The sequence below is a fragment of the Podarcis pityusensis genome, assembly GCF_964106645.2.
Source record: "Podarcis pityusensis genome assembly, chromosome: 10".
NCBI classification, from domain to species: Eukaryota; Metazoa; Chordata; class Lepidosauria; order Squamata; family Lacertidae; genus Podarcis; species Podarcis pityusensis.
In genome coordinates, this window is record NC_138035.1 from 67,309,058 (window position 1) to 67,330,054 (window position 20,997).

The 20,997-nt window shown below is 46.5% G+C and overlaps 1 protein-coding gene across 1 annotated transcript in view; it reads right to left on the reverse strand.

Moving 5' to 3' along the window:
- LOC308486588 (sucrase-isomaltase, intestinal-like) overlaps positions 1 to 19,549 on the reverse strand; it is a 96,034-nt gene extending 76,485 nt beyond the window's left edge. Inside the window, exons 1-4 of the mRNA XM_081023566.1 lie at positions 19,429 to 19,549; positions 11,806 to 11,893; positions 9,328 to 9,430; positions 8,379 to 8,527 (exon numbers count right to left, since the gene is read on the reverse strand). Of these exons, the coding sequence (XP_080879692.1) occupies positions 8,379 to 8,527; positions 9,328 to 9,430; positions 11,806 to 11,893; positions 19,429 to 19,474 (386 nt within the window). The 5' untranslated portion in view covers positions 19,475 to 19,549. The remainder of the gene's footprint in view (positions 1 to 8,378; positions 8,528 to 9,327; positions 9,431 to 11,805; positions 11,894 to 19,428) is intronic.
- Between the last annotated feature and the right edge of the window lie 1,448 nt (positions 19,550 to 20,997).

Below are 20,997 nucleotides of genomic sequence, written 5' to 3' on the forward strand. Positions count from 1 at the left end.
GGGAGGTGAAAGGGCTCACACAGGTTGGGAGAGACTCAGCAGCTGAAGAGGGAACCAGTAGGGGGAGAGGAGGTGAGCTGAGGGAAAGTGAGCTGGAGGGATGGCTCAGAGACACTTCCAGCGAAAACAGTGGGGAGGTTTCAGGACCTCCTGTAGGGACACCCACTCCTCGCCGGAAACTGTCACGCAGAGAGTCCAGAAGACGTGTTTCCGTTAAGGAGCTTTTATGTTGGAAGCGATTCCGAAAGCAACCACTGTCGGAATCTGCCAGTGACTGACGGAGCCATGTTTAAGGGGCTCCGTTACAGACAGAGGTTTGCAAACTTGACCAAACTCTGAGGGACTTGGATTTTACACACAAGCAGCTCATCGTCCCATCACAGCATTCCGACAGTCTCCGTGAGCAGCTTGTGCAGGAGAAGGCATCATGAGCAACCCAGCCAGAACCGGAGAAGCAGGAGCTGGAGCGGGTCCAAGCCTGGAAGAAAGGTACCGGGCGTTGGAGGTCCAGCTAGCGCTGCAGACGGCGAGGCTCGAGGAGAGGAGGGCTCAAGATGCAGAGAAGGGGAAAACCACCCCGCTCGCCAGAAAGTTGCCAGGATTGGTACAGAAGTTTGGGGGGGAGCCCAAGGACTATCATGCCTTTAGGACAGAGATGCAATATGCCCTTAATCTGCAGTTTGATGACTTTCCCGACGAGGAATCGCGGGTGGCTTTTGTGATTGGGCATCTCGAAAAGGGGGCGAAAGACTGGGTGAGGCCCCTGATGGCAACGAATAATGACATCCTGAAGGACACGAGGAAGTTTTTTCGTGCCATGGATCTGATGTTTTCCAGCGATATTGAGCAGGGAGTGGTACGCAGACAGTTAATGGCGTGCAAACAGGGGAGCCGATCTGTTCGTGAGTACTGGACTGAGTTTACCATGTTGATCCATAAATTGGGGTGGGATCTATCGGCGGAACCCATTCAAATGCTCTTTGAAGAAGGGCTTTCTTCGGCTGTGAAAGACGAACTTTCCCGGACGCCCAGGGCGGAGTCTATGGACCAGCTGACCAAATCAGCGCTGACCATAGGAGCGCGCCAAGAGGCGAGAGCCTTGGAGAGGCGGGAAGGGAAGGGGGAACGTTGGAGGGAGCTTCGCATTCCAGAGATTCCAGAGCCACCGTTCCTGCCGGGAGAGCCGATGGAAATTGGAACAGCGCGCGCGCGCGCAGTTTCAAAGCCCAGTGAAGAGCGGAAGAAGGAGGGGAAGGGCGCCAAGAAATGTTATCTCTGCCAACAGCCAGGTCATTTTGCCAGAGTCTGCCCCCAAAGAAAGGAATGGCAAGGAATGGCGGGAGCTGTTGGGGAGAGGGAGGAAAAGGTACCGGAGCAAGTAAAAGCCAACGCCTGGCTGCCACCGTCAGGGCACAGCAGCCAGGCCAAAGAGCAGTGAAAGTGCCCACGCCGGAACCTCCTAAACCCGCCCTAGTGATAGAGGTGTTACTAGAGCTGCCTAACGGACACCCACTAAAGATAAAGGCGCTATTGGACTCAGGCAGCTCCTGCAATTTCATGAGTAAGGAGTTTGCTGCTGAGCACCAGATACAGACTATCCCTTTAAGTAACCCTTTGCAGGTGACCACGATCGATGGAAGGGAGCTGCTGGGAGGAGAAGTCAGCCAGCAGACCGTCCCAATGATAATGAGGGTAGCAAGACACACTGAGCTAATAGCGTTTAATGTGGCTACCTTGGGAGGAGCTCCCATTATTTTGGGGATGAGCTGGCTAGCGTTACATGATCCGCTAGTGGGCTGGCATCAGAGAGTGGTCTCCTTTGGGTCAGCACATTGTCTAGAACACTGCAAAGAGCGGGAGGCTCAAGGAGGGGCCAGAGCCACTCTAGCAGGGACGGAAGTAACGGAGAAGGGGAAGGTTCCCCAACAATACGCCGACCTGAGCAACGTCTTCAGCGAGAGGGAGGCAAACAAACTACCCCCACATAGACCCTTTGACTGTCAAATCAATTTACTCCCTGGGGCACAGCTCCCTGTAGGCAAGCTGTACGCCATGTCAGACAGAGAGATGCAGGAGCTAAGGGAGTTCATTGACAAGAACCTGAAGAGAGGGTTCATCAGAGAGTCCAGGGCGGTGGGGGGCAGCCCAGTGTTTTTTGTGGATAAAAAAAACACGGACAAACCTAGACTTGTAGTGGACTTCAGGGCCTTAAATGCAGTGTCAGAACCAGTGACTTTCCCGATGCCCAGAATTGATGACATTTTGACAAGGGTCAGGAAGGGAAAGATTTTTACTAAACTGGACCTGAGGGGGGCGTACAACCTGATACGAATAAGGAAGGGGGATGAATGGAAAACCACCATGTTCACCCCTTTGGGGGCATTTGAATATTTAGTTATGCCCTTCGGCTTACAAGCAGGCTCCGCGTGCTTTCAATCGTTTATGAACCACGTCCTGGGGCCTTTGCTTTACAAGAATTGTGTGGCCTTCTTAGATGACGTGTTAGTATATTCAGAGAATGAGGAGCAGCATGTAAAAGACGTCAGGGAAGTGTTGGGCAGACTGCAAGCCAATCAGCTGTGGGTGAAGCTAGAGAAGTGTCAGTTTCATGCCAAGGAGGTGGAATTCCTGGGGTACCGCTTGTCGGACAAGGGATTGGCCATGGATCCTGGCAAGGTCCAAGCGGTACTGGAATGGAAAACACCGAAAACAAGGAAGGATGTGCAAAGATTCCTTGGATTTGGAAACTTCTATCGGAAGTTCATCAGAAATTTTGCCCACTTGACGGCGCCCATTACGGACTGTCTCAGCAGTAAGAGGAAATTCGTTTGGACGGCGGAGGCGGAGCGAGCTTTTGAGGAGCTGAAAAGGGCGTTCGCTTCGGAAGAACAGCTCCTGCATGTGGATTTACAAAAACCGATGCGAGTGGAAACGGACGCATCAGACCGGGCTGTGGGGGCGGTGCTTCTGCAGCCTGGCAAGGAGGAGTCGGAGTGGAGACCGTGTGCCTTTTTTTCGTGAAAGCTGAACAAATCTGAGAGGAACTACACGGTGTATGACCGAGAACTACTAGCCATTCATGAAGCGTTCAGGAGATGGAGGCATTTATTAATTGGGGCACAACATAAGGTGCAAGTGTGCACAGACCACAAGAACTTAGAGTATTGGAGAACGGCACGAGTGCTCAACCAACGGCAAGTGAGATGGGCCCAGGAGTTCTCCAAATTCCACTTTGAAATTTGTTATGTGCCAGGTCCAGAAAATGTTAGGGCGGACGCTCTCTCACGCAAACCTGAATATTTGGAAGGGGAGGGGGCACCCGAAGAGAGACATGTCATCCCAGAGGACCGCTGGGTGTGTGGGGCGGCATTGGTGGGGCAAAGAGAACTGGTAGAGGAAACAGAGAATGATGAATACGCCCAGAATAAGCTCAGAGGTCTTAGGGGTGAGGGAGAGGAACCAGGGGGTTTCGAGGAAAGAAATGGAGCTTTGTATTACAAAGGGGCACTGTATATCCCTGAAGGAGACTTAAGGGGGAGGGTACTCAAGCAGTTGCACGACAGCCCCACGGCGGGGCATTTTGGACAACACAAAACCATGTGGTTGGTCACCAGGGAATTTTGGTGGCCTAAGGTGAGGGAAGATGTACGGGAGTATGTAAGAGGGTGCGAGCAATGCCAGCGAGCCAAAGGGGAGAGGCGGGCGCCGGCGGGGCTATTAGAACCCTTACCAACCCCAGAACGACCTTGGGAGGCAGTGTCGATAGATTTTATGACTGATCTGCCGAAGTCCAAGGGGAAAACAGCCATCATGGTGGTGGTAGACCTACTAACAAAGATGTGCCACTTTGTAGCCTGCTCGCATGCAGTCACGGCGGAAGAGACAGCGAAGTTATTTGTAGAACACATTTTTAGGTTGCACGGAGTGCCATTGAGGGTGGTCTCAGACCGAGGAAAACAATTTACTTCCAGGTTCTGGAGGAAGCTCATGAGCTTACTGCAGGTGGAGGTCAACTTTTCGACTGCCCGGCACCCTGAAACCAACGGGCAGGCGGAAAGAGCAAACGGTGTCCTCCAGCAATACCTGAGGTGTTATGTCAATGACAGAGAGAATGACTGGGTAGAAAAGTTGGCGCTGGCGGAATTTGCCTACAACAATGCCGAGAATGTGTCCACAGGGATGAGCCCCTTCTTGGCTAATTATGGGTGTCATCCCAGGGCTTTCCCAGGGGGAGAAGGGGAGAGATGGAGCGTCCTGGCAGCCGAGCATTTTGTAGAAGAAATGGAAGCAATCCATCGTCAGCTCCAACTCAACTTAGAAAGGGCGAAGGAAGAATACAAGAGGCAGGCAGACAAGAACCGAAGGGAAGGTGAAACCATAAGGGTGGGAGATAGGGTGTGGCTGTCAACCCAAGGGTTGCCGTTCAAAGGAGGTTGTAAGAAATTAAGACCCAGGAGATTGGGTCCCTTTGAGGTCATTCAACAGGTCAACCCAGTGGCTTTCAGGCTCCGGTTACCCAACCACATGAAACTGCACCCAGTATTTCACAGGTCGTTACTGTCACCGTATGAGGGGGGACGAGAAGGGATGGCCACTCGGGGACCGGTCATAGAAGAAAGGGAATGCAGCAGCCATGTGGCAGAAATCCTCGACGCCCGGTGGAAGGGGGATCAGGTGGAGTATTTGGTAGCGTGGGAAGGAGAACCGGAGTCAGAAAACACTTGGGTAATGGCAGAAGATATCAATGATGAGGTATTGATAGAAACGTTCCATCAAAGGTTCCCAAGGAAACCTCAGCCTGTGGAGAGGTTCCGGAGGGAATACTTTGGGACCACCGATGAGGAGGAGGAGTTGGAAGGATTCCCGGACTCGGAAGGGGAAGGGGAGATGGACTCTGAGGAGGAGGAGTACTTCGAGACCAGGAACCGCAACAGGTGGAGAGAAGTGTTCGAGACATCGGAAGATGAAGGAAGTTCATTCCGGAGTTTTGCCTCCTCACCGCCCGTAGAGGAGGGGGCGGGAGGGGGTGAAGGGGGCCCTGGAGGGGAGGTGGATGTCAGGGAACTGCCATCGGAAGGAAGGGAGGTGAAAGGGCTCACACAGGTTGGGAGAGACTCAGCAGCTGAAGAGGGAACCAGTAGGGGGAGAGGAGGTGAGCTGAGGGAAAGTGAGCTGGAGGGATGGCTCAGAGACACTTCCAGCGAAAACAGTGGGGAGGTTTCAGGACCTCCTGTAGGGACACCCACTCCTCGCCGGAAACTGTCACGCAGAGAGTCCAGAAGACGTGTTTCCGTTAAGGAGCTTTTATGTTGGAAGCGATTCCGAAAGCAACCACTGTCGGAATCTGCCAGCGACTGACGGAGCCATGTTTAGGGGGCTCCGTTACAGACAGAGGTTTGCAAACTTGACCAAACTCTGAGGGACTTGGATTTTACACACAAGCAGCTCATCGTCCCATCACAATATGTAACCCAAGGTACCACTGTACAGTGGTACCTCTGGTTATGTACTTAATTTGTTCCGGAGGTCCGTTCTTAACCTGAAACTGTTCTTAACTTGAAGCACCACTTTAGCTAATGGGGCCTCCAGCTGCCGCTGCGCGATTTCTGTTCTCATCCTGAAGCAAAGTTCTTAACCCGAGGTACTATTTCTGGGTTAGCAGAGTCTGTAACCTGAAGCATCTGTAACCTGAAGTGTATATAACCCGAGGTAACACTGTACGGATGTTCATTTAATGTTAAGCAATCGAGGCGCTACCCTTTGTAAACCCCGGCATGTCTTTCTGATAAGCCGACTATATTAACTCCACTCTTTTCTGTGTAGCAGAATTTGCCAGTACAAATATGCATGTGGCGGTAGCTGGGCATGCCTAAGCCCCACAGAAAACAAATGAGAAAGGCAGGACAGTCCTAAACTTGCATACTAAGAAGAAAATCCCACTTGGTCTAGTGGGACTCCCTTCCCTATAAAGCATGAGTTAATTGCATGCTTATGGGTGTAGACTGAGAGTTTCAGTCCCAATGATTTCAAGGGAGGGATGAAAAGGCAGAAACCAAACAAGAAGAATAAATGCCAGTCAAACAACTACACATAGCTGTCAAGTGTCCCTTATTTGGCGGGACAGTCCCTTACCCCAGCGCCATGTCCCGCTGCTGTCCCTTATTGATGAGGCTTCATTTGGCTGCTGGCTGGGCTTTCTGCCTTTGGCTCAGAGGGGCTCAGAAGTTGAACATACCTGTGCCCGGACAATCCCTTATTTTGGCTGCTGCTCCCTTATTTTCGAGGCTGCTGGTCCCTTATTTTCAAATCTGTAAGTTGACAGCTATGCAACTACAGTACGGGAATAGCCACACTGCTAGTTTAAGTTGGGCGGACATGGTTCTAAGATGGCCTCAAGAACATCCCCTTGCCCCTCTCCTCTTTGTCCGGCTAGTGAAAGTTTTTTGAGGGGAACAACAAGGTCCAGTTTGAACAGAGGAACCAATGAATGCAAGGAGCAAGGATTTTTATTTCACACAAAAAATGAAATAAAGAAGAGTGCAGTTCACTTGCTGAACTGAAATCAATACTGACTGGCTCTGTCCTTCATGCCATGGAAAAATGGCAGAGGGGATATTGAGGGGTCAAAGTACCATATTTTTCGCTCTATAAGATGCATCAGACCACAAGACGCACCTAGTTTTTGGAGGAGGAAAACAAGAAAAAAAATATTCTGAATCTCAGAAGCCAGAACAGCAAGAGGGATCGCTGTGCAGTGAAAGTAGCCTGCTGTTCTGTGATAGCCGCGCAGCCTGCATTCGCTCCATAAGATGCACACACATTTCCCCTTACTTTTTAGGAGGGAAAAAAGTGAGTCTTATAGAGCAAAAAATACGGTATATTTCTAAGTGGGTGAAAATTGAGAAAGAAAAAAAAATGCACTTGTAAATAAACAGTTCAGAAATGGGGGCGGAATAAGTGGAAGGAGAGCGACTTGCTGGGGGGGTGTTGTTTTTAACAGCCCCCCTGCCTCCCCCTGGCACTGTCTATGCCTTCCCCTCTCCTGTCTGAACATGTTATATGAAATCCCTGCTAGCCTTTTTCCCACGCTAATGTTTCATTCAACACATCCTCTTTTGGTAAAAGCGACTAACCAAGCATCACCTTGAAAATTAATTCTCCATTGAAAGAAAGAAAGAGAAGCAGATTTTGCAAGAACTTACATAAGCCCCTGAAAGGAATCATGATTTCCTGATACTGTTTTTCCTTCCCGGCAATGTTAAGCAGCCAAGCATCTTGCTTTACTGCCGATAAACGTATTAGCCAAGACTGCCCTCTGGCTTCCTCTAAACTACTGCTCAGTCTCCTCTTTTCGTAAAGCTGGCAAATGCCATTAAATCCACATTTCAGAAACCAGAACCAGATGCCCAAAACCTAGCAGACGATCTTATCCTTGTCCCAGGGCCTCTTCATACATTCTCAATTTCCTACGCAGATTTCATGTGAGAATAAATGCCATCCTACATGTAGATTGTAACATATGATGATGATTACCCATTTCACTGCATGTATGCATGACCAAAAGTTGAGACCGGCTATGGCTACATGGATATGTAGATACAGTGTGATCATTACATGTGAAGATCTGGACACAGATAATGCACCTTTTCTTGAAGAAGTCTTAAACTAACTGATATACACTCAGAGTCGAGAGTGGATTTCATGCTCTTTATTCAGTTCATAGTGGTGAGGAGGAATGGAAGTTCCCCCAGAATGTCTGCTTTATATACATTATTTACACAATGGGCCCCACGTGATTGGCTAATTCCAGGATTCACCTGTAGGCCAATCAGGTTGCGGATTCACTTCCACCTGGAGCTGGATTGGGTGGCTCCTGTGGACCAATCAGACTGCTGCATTCTGAACCCTATTGTTCTAGGACCAATCAGACTGCTGCATTCTGAATCCTATTGTTCTAGCACCAATCAGACTGCTGCATTCTGAATCCTATTGTTCTAGCACCAATCAGACTGCTGCCTTTTGGATCCTGATCAACCCAGTACATAACACTAACTCATATCTGCACAAGGGCGAAGAGTATTAGCTAATCACCCATCTGATGAGGGATTATGGAAAGAAAATATACTCACTCAATATTTCTTCATCTGCATGTGTGCACCTGGCATTTTATCCCTTCAGCGAAGACAAGGAATAATTTGCTCCCTGCTATTTCTGTGACAAACAGAACTTATACTCAGGATAGAAAGGATCATTTTTCTTTTCCTTTCATGCTGAGCCAAGCTGCAATGCATGAGAAATGGTGCTCATCTCAGTTCCATCACTTCTTGTTTTCTTTTTTTTTTTCCCCAGCAAGCAAACTTAATATAGCTTGTACTCACAGAACAGTTCCTGTGGCTTTCCTTATGATTTTAAACCGAAGAGATAAATCGTTGACAAATTCAATGTCATAGCTGGTGTCAGCAGCAGCGAGAGGAGGGGATTCAATCTTGAGAGGAACTTCGAAGCGTTGGTTGTTAGGGTCATAGATCTATTTCCAAATAAGAAGAGACACATACAAAATAAACATAGAGTTATCAGTAGGTTGTGCATAAATGATAGGCGCATGTCAATTCTGTATCCAGGGCATCTGTCTACCAACTCCACCTGGTACGCAGGCTGAGATCCTACCTGCCCGCAGACTGTCTCGCCAGAGTGGTGCATGCTCTAGTTATCTCCCGCTTGGACTACTGCAATGCGCTCTACGTGGGGCTACCTTTGAAGGTGACTCGGAAACTACAACTAATCCAGAATGCGGCAGCTAGACTGGTGACTGGGAGTGGATGCCGAGACCACATAACACTGGTCTTGAAAGACCTACATTGGCTCCCAGTATGTTTCCGAGCACAATTCAAAGTGCTGGTGTTGACCTTTAAAGCCCTAAATGGCCTCGGCCCAGTATACCTGAAGGAGCATCTCCACTCCCATCGTTCTTCCCGGACGCTGAGGTCCAGTGCCGAGGGCCTTCTGGCTGTTCCCTCATTGTGAGAAGTGAGGTTACAGGGAACCAGGCAGAGGGCCTTCTCGGTAGTGGCGTCCGCCCTGTGGAACGCCCTCCCATCAGATGTCAAAGCGATAAACAACTACCTGACATTCAGAAGACATCTTAAGGCAGCCCTGTTCAGGGAAGTTTTTAATGTGTGATATTTTTGTGTATTTTTGGTTTCTATGGAAGCCGCCCAGAGTGGCTGGGGAAACCCAGCCAGATGGGCGGGGTACAAATAATAAATTATTATTATTATTATTATAGCTGACCAACTTCTTTCCTTGCTTGCTTTCTTTTTCACTCACCTTAAACCTGACTCTGTCCTCTGTCTGAAACTCCACATCCAACGCAAGTTGAGGAATGTCATTTCCGTAGAGGGAAGCTGTTCCACGTCTTGACAGGGCCACCCTGGAAAAGACACACCACCATTTATCTTCATACTGTATTGTCTGTTTCTATGAGCAGTCAGCAAGGAGTGAAAAATATTTTGTTCTCTGAACATTCGGTAAGCATACATCTCCAAAATCTCACTCTGGTGATCAGTTCATGTGTCTAAATATATCCCATCGAAAGAATATTACCCACCGCTTTATGACATTTCTGCAAAGTGTTTTACAATACTGTTTACACGGAGACTCAAGGAAATGGATCCATGAATCGGTTGGGATTTTAATCTGGATCGGCTAAATCAGGATCAAAATTCTACAATCAAGGCCTTATAATTCAATAAAATGCCACATGGCCACACAGGTCCACAGGCAGAGAAGGCATCTGGGACATAAATGTCCATTATTACTCTGTGTCCCGTCTAGTGAACCCTTTATTCATCCAGAATAATTGTATTGTGATTCAGTTTGTGGTAATTAAATCCAACTTTATGTCATCTAGTTCCCGGCCAGTGAACAGTTTTATTGATTCAGAACCAATGCGTTGCAATTCCATTTGCGAAAATCAAATCAATTCTTATGCCATGAGCCAGGCTCCATTGTTTGTTATTAAAATAAAGCATTAATGGTTTCTACTCTCCAGACACTCTGGACTGGATCCTAAGATACCCTTCTGCTCATAGAAGGAGTTTTACCGTGAAGGGTAGCACCTCTGATCTAGGAGAGGCTCTTTCTGATAGAAGGAGAGAGGGAATATTTGCCTAATCTCCCTCTCCTGTGCTACTCCATATGGTCCCACAATGTCCCAGAGAAGATTGAGGGTGTGGGGACAGAAGGAAAGAGGAATCAGCACACTTTGCCTAGCCCTCTTCCATTTGCAGGTGTCACAAGCACCCTTTCCACAAATAGAACTCAGCTCAAAGGATCTTAGACTACAACATAGCTGTCAAGTGTCCCATATTTGAAGGGACAGTCCCTTATTCCAGCGCCATGTCCCGCTGCTGTCCCTTATTGATGGATGTCCCTTAAATGTCCCTTAAATGATGTCCCTTAAATATCAAAGGAAGCAGCTTCTCTCCCTCACTCCCTGCCGGCCAGGGAGGAGGGAGGCTCCAACTGTGTTGCTTGGCTGTGCTGCTCACCCAATAAGAAGTCTAAGAACGACTGTGGGGTGGAGCTTGCATGCCTTGTGTGTGGCTAGTTAATGCAAGCTGAGGGGTTTTTTGAATGCTGGACGCCATTTTGTTGCACGTGCTGCTGCAAACTTTGCAGTGCAAAGCCAGGCAAGGGAGCCATCTTAAGTTGAGGCTTCATAGGCCTTGTGGTGCATGTGATTCAGATTCTATTCAGTTGAACCTCTGGTTACAAAGTTGGTTGGACGGTGTTCTCGAAGCTACCAGCATGAGTTTGACCAGACTGCAGGAGAACAGGAAGACTGGAGTGCCTGGAAGAGGTGAGGCTGCAGGTCCCTTATTTTGGCTGCTGGTCCCTTATTTTCAAATCTGTAAGTTGACAGCTATGGACTACATGCATGGACTCAGCTACATTAGCAAAAATAAAACGTTATAAATGTGTTATAACAATGTGACAACAGATGGCGCTGTGGAGTGGAAATTGGAACTCCATGGAATTTTCCATTGTGAGCTTTAAAGTGGTTATTTTTCAGAGTGTTATTTTTATAGCTGTGTAGATGCGGCCGTGAACTCCACATGAGCAAAGATTGACTTATTCTTTTCAATATCAGGGAGTAGGCCCTTGATATAGTGCGAGGCAGAGGGCCTTCTCGGTAGTGGTGCCTGCCCTGTGGAACACCCTTCAGTCAAATGTCAAGAAAATAAACAACTAACTGACTTTTAGAAGATATCTGATGGCAACCCTGTATCGGGAAATTTTTAATGTCTAATGTTTTACAATTTGTATGTGCTGTAAGCTGCCCAGAGTGGCTGGGGAAACCCAGCCAGATGTGCGGGGTATAAATAATAAAAATTATTATTATTATTATTATTATTATTATTATTATGTGTGTGGGAGGCATTCCCCATCACAGAAGAGATGGATTATTCTTGCTTATGCAGAGCTCTGGGTGTACACTGCAACCTTTGGAGTGCAGCTTTGCCTGGGCGTCTGGGCGGGTAAATGTAGTTAGCCATCTTTTATCTTTGCTAGCTTAAGCATTGCGCAATATGCACAGTCGTTGCACTTTTCCGTTGCTCTTTGCATTGTTTTCAGCATTAAACAATCCACATCCATTTGCAAAGCATATGGCTTCTTCACTATCAAGCAAGGCTTTACATTTGAGGAAAAAATCAAGAGATATCAGAAAAGTGTTGTCAGTGTACAAAATATTAAATACACAAAGAACTGGGGTGGAGAGGAATAACAAAAGCTGACTTTTACCTCCAGCCTTTCTCTGTCTTCTCTGGTTTTCCGGTCAAAGAGTAACCATATAGTCCATCTTCCCTCACAGCGTAAGCCTGGCTTAAAACTAAGAGGGGAGAAACAGAAATTAGTGGATACAATCTTCCTGATTTCTGATTCTTCCGGTCATTTTTGCCATTTGAGAATAATCCATCAACTTGATCTGCCATTCTTCTCTAGTAGGGACTTTATCTTATTTCCATCTCTGGGCCAATAACAAAATTTTAATAAGGAACATTTATATCTTATCTTAAAGACCATTGTAAAAAGTTCAAATCATTAGCAGGGTTGGAATATCACTTGTAGTTTAGTGGTGAATTTTGGACACAATAGAGAGGTAAAAGATTTGGATTATTATAAAAGATGCAGGAGGAAATGATTAACAATGGGACCCACAAAGGGGAGGAGGGAACTCCAAGAGATCCATTGGAATCTTGTTTTTATGCTGTATGTTGGACATGTGACTGCAAATTTTTTATCTGAAAAACCAAATAGATAAATTTAGAAAGAAAGAAAGAAAGAAAGAAAGAAAGAAAGAAAGAAGGAAGGAAGGAAGGAAGGAAGGAAGGAAGAAATGAGGTCCAGCTCCAAAGGCCTTCTGGCAGTTCCCTCACTGCGAGAAGTGAGGTTACAGAGGGCCTTCTCGGTAGTGGCACCCGCCCTGTGGAATGCCCTCCTATCAGAGGTCAAGGAAATAAACAACTTTCTGACTTTTAGAAGGCAGCTCTGTTTAGTGAAGTTTTTTTAAAATGTTTGATGTTTTATTGTGTTTTTAATATTATGTTGGGAGCTGCCCAGAGTGGCTGGGAAACCCAGCCAGATGGGCAGGGTATAAATAATAAAATTAATTTGTTATTTTTATTATTAATATTAATTGAGGGACCTTGTGTTGGATACTCCTGAACCTCCACAGGTTTCTACTTCAGGCTCGATGCTGGACTGCATCCTGACTTGGGACTTGGATCGACCCTAAACCTCGTTTCCTGACCTTCGGCTTCAGATCTCAGACTGTGGACTTTGTGGATGCTGAACTCGGATTTTGGACTTGGTCTTGGCACACTTTCTGGCTGGCAGGTAGGCCAGAGGATCAGGACAGACTGTCACAGTAGCATAGAAGTGATTTAAATGTATGGTTTGGATGTGACCTAAGAGCTTCTGAGACATCTTTTGGCAACGTGAAGAAGAGAGGGAGTGCCCCTCCAATGTAGATGCCATCATAGAAACCTTCCCTCTCCATTGTCATAATCCCAACGCAAAGTCCATTTGTCTATTGCCCTCTTTAGGGTGATGTTCACAAATGCCACTCAGAAATAAATTACATAAGGTGGAGCATGCAAGATTAGTTCCTTCCTAAGAATGAATGTTAATAAGAAGGTAGCCGGACATAAATCAGACATCAAGAATCACAAAACAGAGAAACCAGTAGGAGAACACTTCAATCTCCCAGGACATTCTATACAAGATCTCAAAGTAGCTGTTTTGCTACAAAGGAATTTCAGAAATAGACTGGAAAGAGAAGCTGCTGAATTGCAACTCATTACCAAACTTAAAACCATGGAGAGACCTGGTTTGAACAAAGACATTGGATTCTTATCTCATTATACATGACTAAGCCATTTCTCACCTTCTCACCCCTTGCCTTTTCCTGTAAGACCTATTGCAGTCGTTAAGAGTCGTCAACAGGCTCATCCCAGCTATCTGCCAATCACCCATTCCCACCACCCTTCTGAGTAATACCCCTCCCCACCTTCTCACTAATATAGAAGGATCTGGCAACTTCTGTTTCAGTGTATCTGAAGAAGTGTGCATGCACACGAAAGCTCATACCAAGAACTAACTTAGTTGGTCTTTAAGGTGCTACTAGAAGGAATATTTTTTATGTTAATAAGAAGTTGCTGTCGCCACCAAACATTATATAAAGTCAATTAAAATCCCACTGCACGGAGCCTTTCACTTTTGACTAAAGCTTCTGGAAATATTAATTGCTGGCTCCCAAATTACAATTCAACGTAATTATCCCCATTTAATTTAGCAGTATATCAGTGATTGAATCCATCTCCGAAGCGAGGCTCTTTTCTTATGAGAAGCATGTCAAAGCTGCAGGAAGGTTAAGTCACACAATAAACCATTGTGGGAGTGAAGCTGTGGCTGAGAGCAACATTCGCAATTCCAACCAAGAGATCTTTCTGGTCAGGATGACTCTTCAGTTAATGGGTCGGGAACCAGTTAATCCACTTCTATAGTATATGTATGACTCCCATTGGTTTATAATAGGCAGCGCTATTCTTCTGGAAAAGAAGGTGCCGGAACTCACCACAAACACCTCTTGTTCTCTTAGAATGGCAATGGTGGCCACCTGAGAGGTGCTGGAGTTCCAGCAAGTTCTGGCTGAAAAAAAGTCCCAATAGGAGGTGATACCTTGCACCTAGCAACCCACCAGAGTATAATTTATGAACTTGGGGAGTCATGGTCCCAGTGACTGACAGTTGGCCAACTGAGTCCTACATCTGGATCTTGACAGTGAGCCCAACCCCACAAACCTGGAACCTTCCAAACCAGAGACAACCCATGAAACAGGCAGGCCAGTGAGCCCCTGGGCCAGTCGCCAGTGAAGACGCAGCGTTCTCGTCCCGATGGGCCTCACATGCCAACAAGCCTGCTCACCATTTTCTCTATCTTTCTGTATACAGTGGACGTTCAGATTGCAAACACGATCCGTGTGGGATGCACGTTTGCAACCCGCAGCGTCCGCAACCCGCAGCGACGCGTCTGTGCACATGCAGGTTGCAATTTGGCACTTCTGCGCATGCGCAAAGCACAATTTAGCACTTCTGCACATGCATGACCACCAAAATCCAGAAGTAACCCGTTCCAGGTTCCAGTGGTTCGTAACCCAAAAAAACGCAACCTGAAGCGTCTGTAACCCGAGGTATGACTGTATTCCCTAGGTCTGACTTACTTCTTCCACAGGGCCTGAAAGGGGTAAGCCACACCCAGGGAGTTTTTAAGGGCTCAGTTAGCACTGAACACCCATTGGCAGGGCTGAGGTAGCTGCCTCAGGCGGCAGATAATGAGGTGGGGGTGTGGCCAGAGCTATGATTATCATGCGGCCTGCCTCCTCCCCCACACACTATCCTGCTGCCCTCAAGTGTCCTTTCACTAGTATTGGAGAAAGCTTCAACTACCAGTCCAATTGGGGGTATGCACAACATGTCCATTGCCTCAGGCAGCTAAATTTCTTGAGCTGGCCTTGATTAGTTAAAGGTAAAGGGGACCCCTGACCATTAGGTCAAGTCGTGGCTGACTCTGGGGTTGCGGCGCTCATCTCACTTTATTGGCTGAGGGAGCCAGCGTACAGCTTCCGGGTCATGTGGCCAGCATGACTAAGCCGCTTCTGGCGAACTAGAGCAGCGCACGGAAACGCCGTTTACCTTCCCGCCAGAGTGGTACCTATTTATCTACTTGCACTTTGACGTGCTTTCGAACTGCTAGGTTGGCAGGAGCAAGGACCAAGCAACGGGAGCTCACCCCGTCGCGGGGATTCGAACCGCCGACCTTCTGATCGGCCAGTCCTAGGTTCTGTGGTTTAACCCACAGCGCCACCCGCGTCCCTCGTGGCTTTGATTACTGGGGGGGGGGGGAGTCTGTCCCATGGGCCCTGGCCTGATCACCCTTGTTTCCTAGTTCCTGATCTCTGAGTTGCTATTAGACAATTACTCCCGGCCAATCCTTTGCTCTTGCTGTCTGCTCCAAACTGCTTCCCCCAGAGTCCACCATGGGCTCATTCTTGACACCAAGGAAGATAAGTGGAAGAGGAGATGATACCTAAGGCTGCATTTCCATGAACACTGACTTAGGATCTGGCCCACTTCTGAATGTACAGACGTTTGTGCTCCTTTTCAGATGCACCTAATATAACTAAGTTGTGGGGATGGCACTATTGTACAGTCAGTGGCGTCCGGTGAAATTTTTCCTAGGGAAACAATTAGGGCCAGAGGCGCCAACTTGAGAGAGCGACTGGGGTGGTGGTGACGCCACAACATTGTGCATGTGAGGATCACTCCTTCCTCCCTAAGCTAGGCAGAAGCTGCCTGAGCTTTGGGAAGGAGGCTCCAGGCTTTAATACTTTAATACTCTAATTCACCGGGAACATTTAGGAGACTAGCCTAGTCCCCCTAGTTCACTGAGCGCATGCTACTGCGTGCAGAGCAGTAGGACATAGATCTCTGACTTAACTCTCATTGTATACTTTGCCAAGCTGACTGGGGCCAATGGGAATTCGTGTCTAACACCTGGCGGGTCTTAATATTCCCCATTCCTGCTCTAGTAGATCTCCGTATTGTAGGTGTCCATCAGGGGTCAGCAAACTTTTTCAGCAGGGGGCCGGTCCACTGTCCCTCAGACCTTGAGGGAGGGCCGCACTATATTTTTTTGGATGGAAAACAAATTCCTATGCTCCACAAATAACCCAGAGATGAATTTTAAATAAAAGCACACATTCTACTCATGTAAAAACATCAGGCAGGCCCCATAAATAACCCAGAGATGCATCTTTTAAAAAGGACACATTCTACTCATGTAAAAACACACTGATTCCTGGACCGCCCATGGGCGGGATTTAGAAGGCGATTGGGCTGGATCCGGCCCCTGGGCCTTAGTTTGACTACCCACGGTCTACATATTTCCACCTAGCGCTATTTGACTGGTCACGATCCCATTGCCTTTTGACAACATTTTGGGACTTCTGGCATTCTGAAACTGCTTCCTAACCCCACAGAGTAATGGTGAACTTTACAGAGATATAGCTGAAGTCCCTGCACATTCGCTACCCCCCAAAAAACAAATTCTGCAGAATTAAAAGAACCTTGACATCAGAGTATTTGTTGAGCAAATTGCAACTATCATCTTTCCAGTCCACCCTGTCAAGATTTCCGAGTTCCCTCAATATGAGGTGTAACTGTTTCTCCCCGACCACCCCCAGAAATTCTTTCTTTTCTTTGGTAACCTGATGCCAAGAATGTTCGTGGCCTTTTAAATATTGAAGTTTACGGGGACATCATGTACCGATATTTAAAGTGCCATGAAAACACTTGATAAGCACAATCTGCATATTGTGCTGCCACAATTCTGGCAATTGCGCTACAGCAGGGACCCGGTTTGCTTTGGGAACTGTTCTATGGCATGCTTAGAATAACGCTTAATCCCGCCAGGCCTTAAGAATACTGTTCATTGTATTCCACTTTGCAAACAGAAACATGTTGAATGAGATCGTATCCCATACGCTTTCTCCCCCGTGAATAAATAAATACGTAATCCCACGCAATCTCTAGAGAAGGGAAGCATTTTAATTCTAGATCTGAACTCGCACAGAAGGTCTTAGAAGTAATAATAAAAACGATTTTAAACCCCTTAGCAAAAGCTTGTGCTGCCCACTGGTGGCTTTTAAAAAAATCTCTCATTTTGGGGAAAGCAGATGATGCCTGTATTGGTTTTCCATATGGGTGACTGACATTCTTTATGGCCTGCTGGTAAGAATGGCCACATGCAATTCCCAAAGCCAATATTTGGCCACCCATTTGGGGGGAGAACGGGAAGGCACCATCACAGGAATTGAGAGAAGAGGGATATTGCATTTTACCTGCTTTAGCAGATAGCCGGCAGAATTGCTGCCGTTTCCCAGCTGAAACCAGTCCGGTTGTTCCTAAAGAAGAGCTACAACCTAAAGCACATTGTGTGGGGAACTATTTTGCTGAAAGGAAAATCTTCCAAAACAGGAAGCATCTACTGATGTAAACAAAACAGGGGAAGTGTATCTCAAAGATGCTGGAAAGGGTGCATGTTTACTGTTAAATTTGCCTGCAAAATTTGCAAAAGCGCCTTCTTCAAGGGCATGTTTCTTTACAAATTGCTCAGAAACCATCCTTTTCAAAGAACCTGCAGGGTCTTATTTGTAAAGAGACAAAGAAGCCACTATGGAAGGCGTTCGAACCGAAAGACTGCCAGTTAATTTATCAAAAAGCATTCCTCCTTTCCAGTATCTTCTCCCCTTTCTTTGGTTCTGTTTTGAACTATTTTGCTACTTATGATCGAAGGAGGTAGACATCCTCACAGATCAACAGTTGAGCCAAGATACACTAAAGACTGCCTCTCCCACTACCTGTAACCGGCCTGCTACTCCCTAAAACACCTTCCTCTCTGCCCCAGCTGTGCAGGATGCCTGACTGACTGGGGCAAGATCATGGGCCTTCTTAGCGGTTGCACCAGATTACTGAAGGTTGATTTGGCCCTCTCCTTTACTGCCCAGTGAAAGCTTCCCTGTTCCAGCAAGCTTTTTTTTGATATTAGGCAGATGAGGGTTTCTTTTCTGGGGAGTCTTTGAATGTCTGTCTCCTCAGACGGTTTGTATATTGTTCTTATGGATCACAGCACTTTGGACTATTGTAAACTGCTCCAAGCAATGACCAACCTAGACAGCATCTTAAAAAGCAGAGACATCACCTTGCCAACAAAGGTCCGTATAGTTAAAGCTATGGTTTTCCCAGTAGTGATGTATGGAAGTGAGAGCTGGACCATAAAGAAGGCTGATCGCCGAAGAATTGATGCGTTTGAATTCTGGTGCTGGAGGAGACTCTTGAGAGTCCCATGGACTGCAAGAAGATCAAACCTCTCCATTCTGAAGGAAATCAGCCCCGAGTGCTCACTGGAAGGACAGATCCTGAAGCTGAGACTCCAATACTTTGGCTACCTCATCAGAAGAGAAAAGACCGTGATGTTGGGAAAGATGGAGGGCACAAGAAGAAGGGGACGACAGAGGACGAGATGGTTGGACAGTGTTCTCGAAGCTACCAGCATGAGTTTGACCAAACTGCAGGAGGCAGTGGAAGACAGGAGTGCCTGGTATGCTCTGGTCCATGGGGTCACGAAGAGTCGGACACGACTAAACGACTAAACAACAACAACAACAAACTGCTCCCAAAAAAGGGAATGCATTGGAAGGGTAAGATACATACACGGTTGAATTACTGAATGAATGAAGAATCAATAACAGCTGTTGAACACAATCCAAGAACAAGAAAAAGGGCAGCTGCATTATAGATGCATTATGAAGAAAGTCTTTTATCAAGGGAAACACAAATGGATCTGGGCAACTTTTCTACCGCAGTTCACCTTTACAGGCACCTACTACAATTTTTTTAAAGTGTCTTTTTATTCCATAACCCCAAGGCACATTTGACTTAAACAGAGAACTGCACCTGTGAAGGTAGCAAAGGATGTTTGGGGTGACCAATTCCATTGGCCCCAAACTGAGGCTGATGGGAGGGCATCCGATTGGCAAACGGTCATTATAACCTTGGAGGACCACTGCCAGTTCTTCCAGACCAGGGATCCCCAAACTTGGGTCTCCAGCTGTTTTTGGACTACAACTCCCATCATCTTTAGCTAGCAGGACCAGTGGTCAAGAGTGATGAGAACTGTAGTCCCAAAACAGCTGGAGACCCAAGTTTGGGAATTCCTGGTCTAGTGAGCTAGATAGAGCAATGGACTGACTCATATGAAACACCTTCCAATATACTGCTATCCAACTATAAAATTCTATCTTACCTGCAAGAGCAAGAGCCAAAAAATGAAGCTTCTTATTTCTCTCCATGGTTGAATAGATATAACACAAGCTCCTCAGACAATGGCCTTTTATAAGCAAGATCTAGCGGGGCACACAGAGTTATCTGCAAGCTGACACACTGCAAATATTTGTTACTTTGATAAGGGGGAAAAATGACCTTATTTGCAGGTTATGTAAGGTTGAAGGGAAGACAAGTTGCAAATTTATTTGTAATCAAAAAATGCTGTCTTCAGGAAAAGAAGGGGGAAGAGTTGCTTATGTAACAGAAGCTACAAGGCCAATGTGGGCATAGATTTGAAGTTTAACACGTGCATTTGACCACAGAGATAGGGGAATGATCCTACTCCTCTTAAATCACTTTAATTAACACTCTCCCTACTATTTTGCACCCCACAATACATTATGGAGATCTTTGCAGTCTTTTATCACAGGGGATCATGGATCTAAAGTCAAAGCTCCACGTTTCCTCTGAGAAAACGATGCTGCAAGAATTTTTATAGAAGAGGAAAGAGATGTTATGGGCTTTTTCATGGAAGATTAGGCTAGGAAGGGCTACTAAGCACAGTGGCTCTGCAGGAGGCAATGTGCCTCTGAATATCACCTGCTGGGAATAGCAAATGTGGCAATGCCCCTGTCTGTGGTCTGGTTGGCTGGACTAGATGGTCTTTGATTCACTAGGCCCATTATCATGTACCCATCATGTTCTGCACAGGATCATGGGGCTTTTACTTTAACCCTGCCCCGATTCTAGATTTCAAAAGAGCATCACCTATCAAAAGGAGGAGCCACTGGCTTGGCCTCTGTCATCTTCATGGGAGCCCCTGCTTGAGCTTCATTCTCCTTTCCAAAACGAGGGCCTTCAATGCATGATGGAGGTGGATAGGGCAGGAATAGCAGGCAGCAGGGGGCAGGCATTAAATGTTCTCTTTGAGTTTTCCTTTCAAACACTTGAAAAGGGGTTTCCAGGTCAAGAATATCCTGGACCTTGAGATATCAGGGCCCTAACCTGAAACCTAGGGGTGGTCCCTGGTGATGTGGTGTTATTGGGCCAGAGCCAGAAGAGATGGCCTGGTGCCTTATTATTTTTATTAAATTTCTATAACACCATAATGCAAAGGTCCCAGGACATAGATGATTGTTTCCAGTACATCCAGATAAATGAAGTGTTTAAAATGGATAAGAAAATCGGTTTTCAAACAGAGAAATCCAATCTGGAAACAGAATTACTAGATAGAAAAAAAACAAAAACAAAAACAAAAAAAGATGTATAATTTATTGCTGGAATAGCATACGAAAGATGAACAAGTGAAATCTGTAATGATTGAATGGGCCAGGGATGTGGGGCACAATACCATGATGGTGGGTTGGGAGAAATTGTGGGAAAAGGGAATCAATTTTACAGCTTGTAATGTATTAAGAGAAAATTTTATGAAAATGTACAGATGGTATTTAAAACCAGTGAAGTTAGCAAAAATGTATCATACTCATGATAATAAATGCTGGAAATGTAGAGAAAAAGAAGGAACCTTTTACCACATGTGGTGGACGTG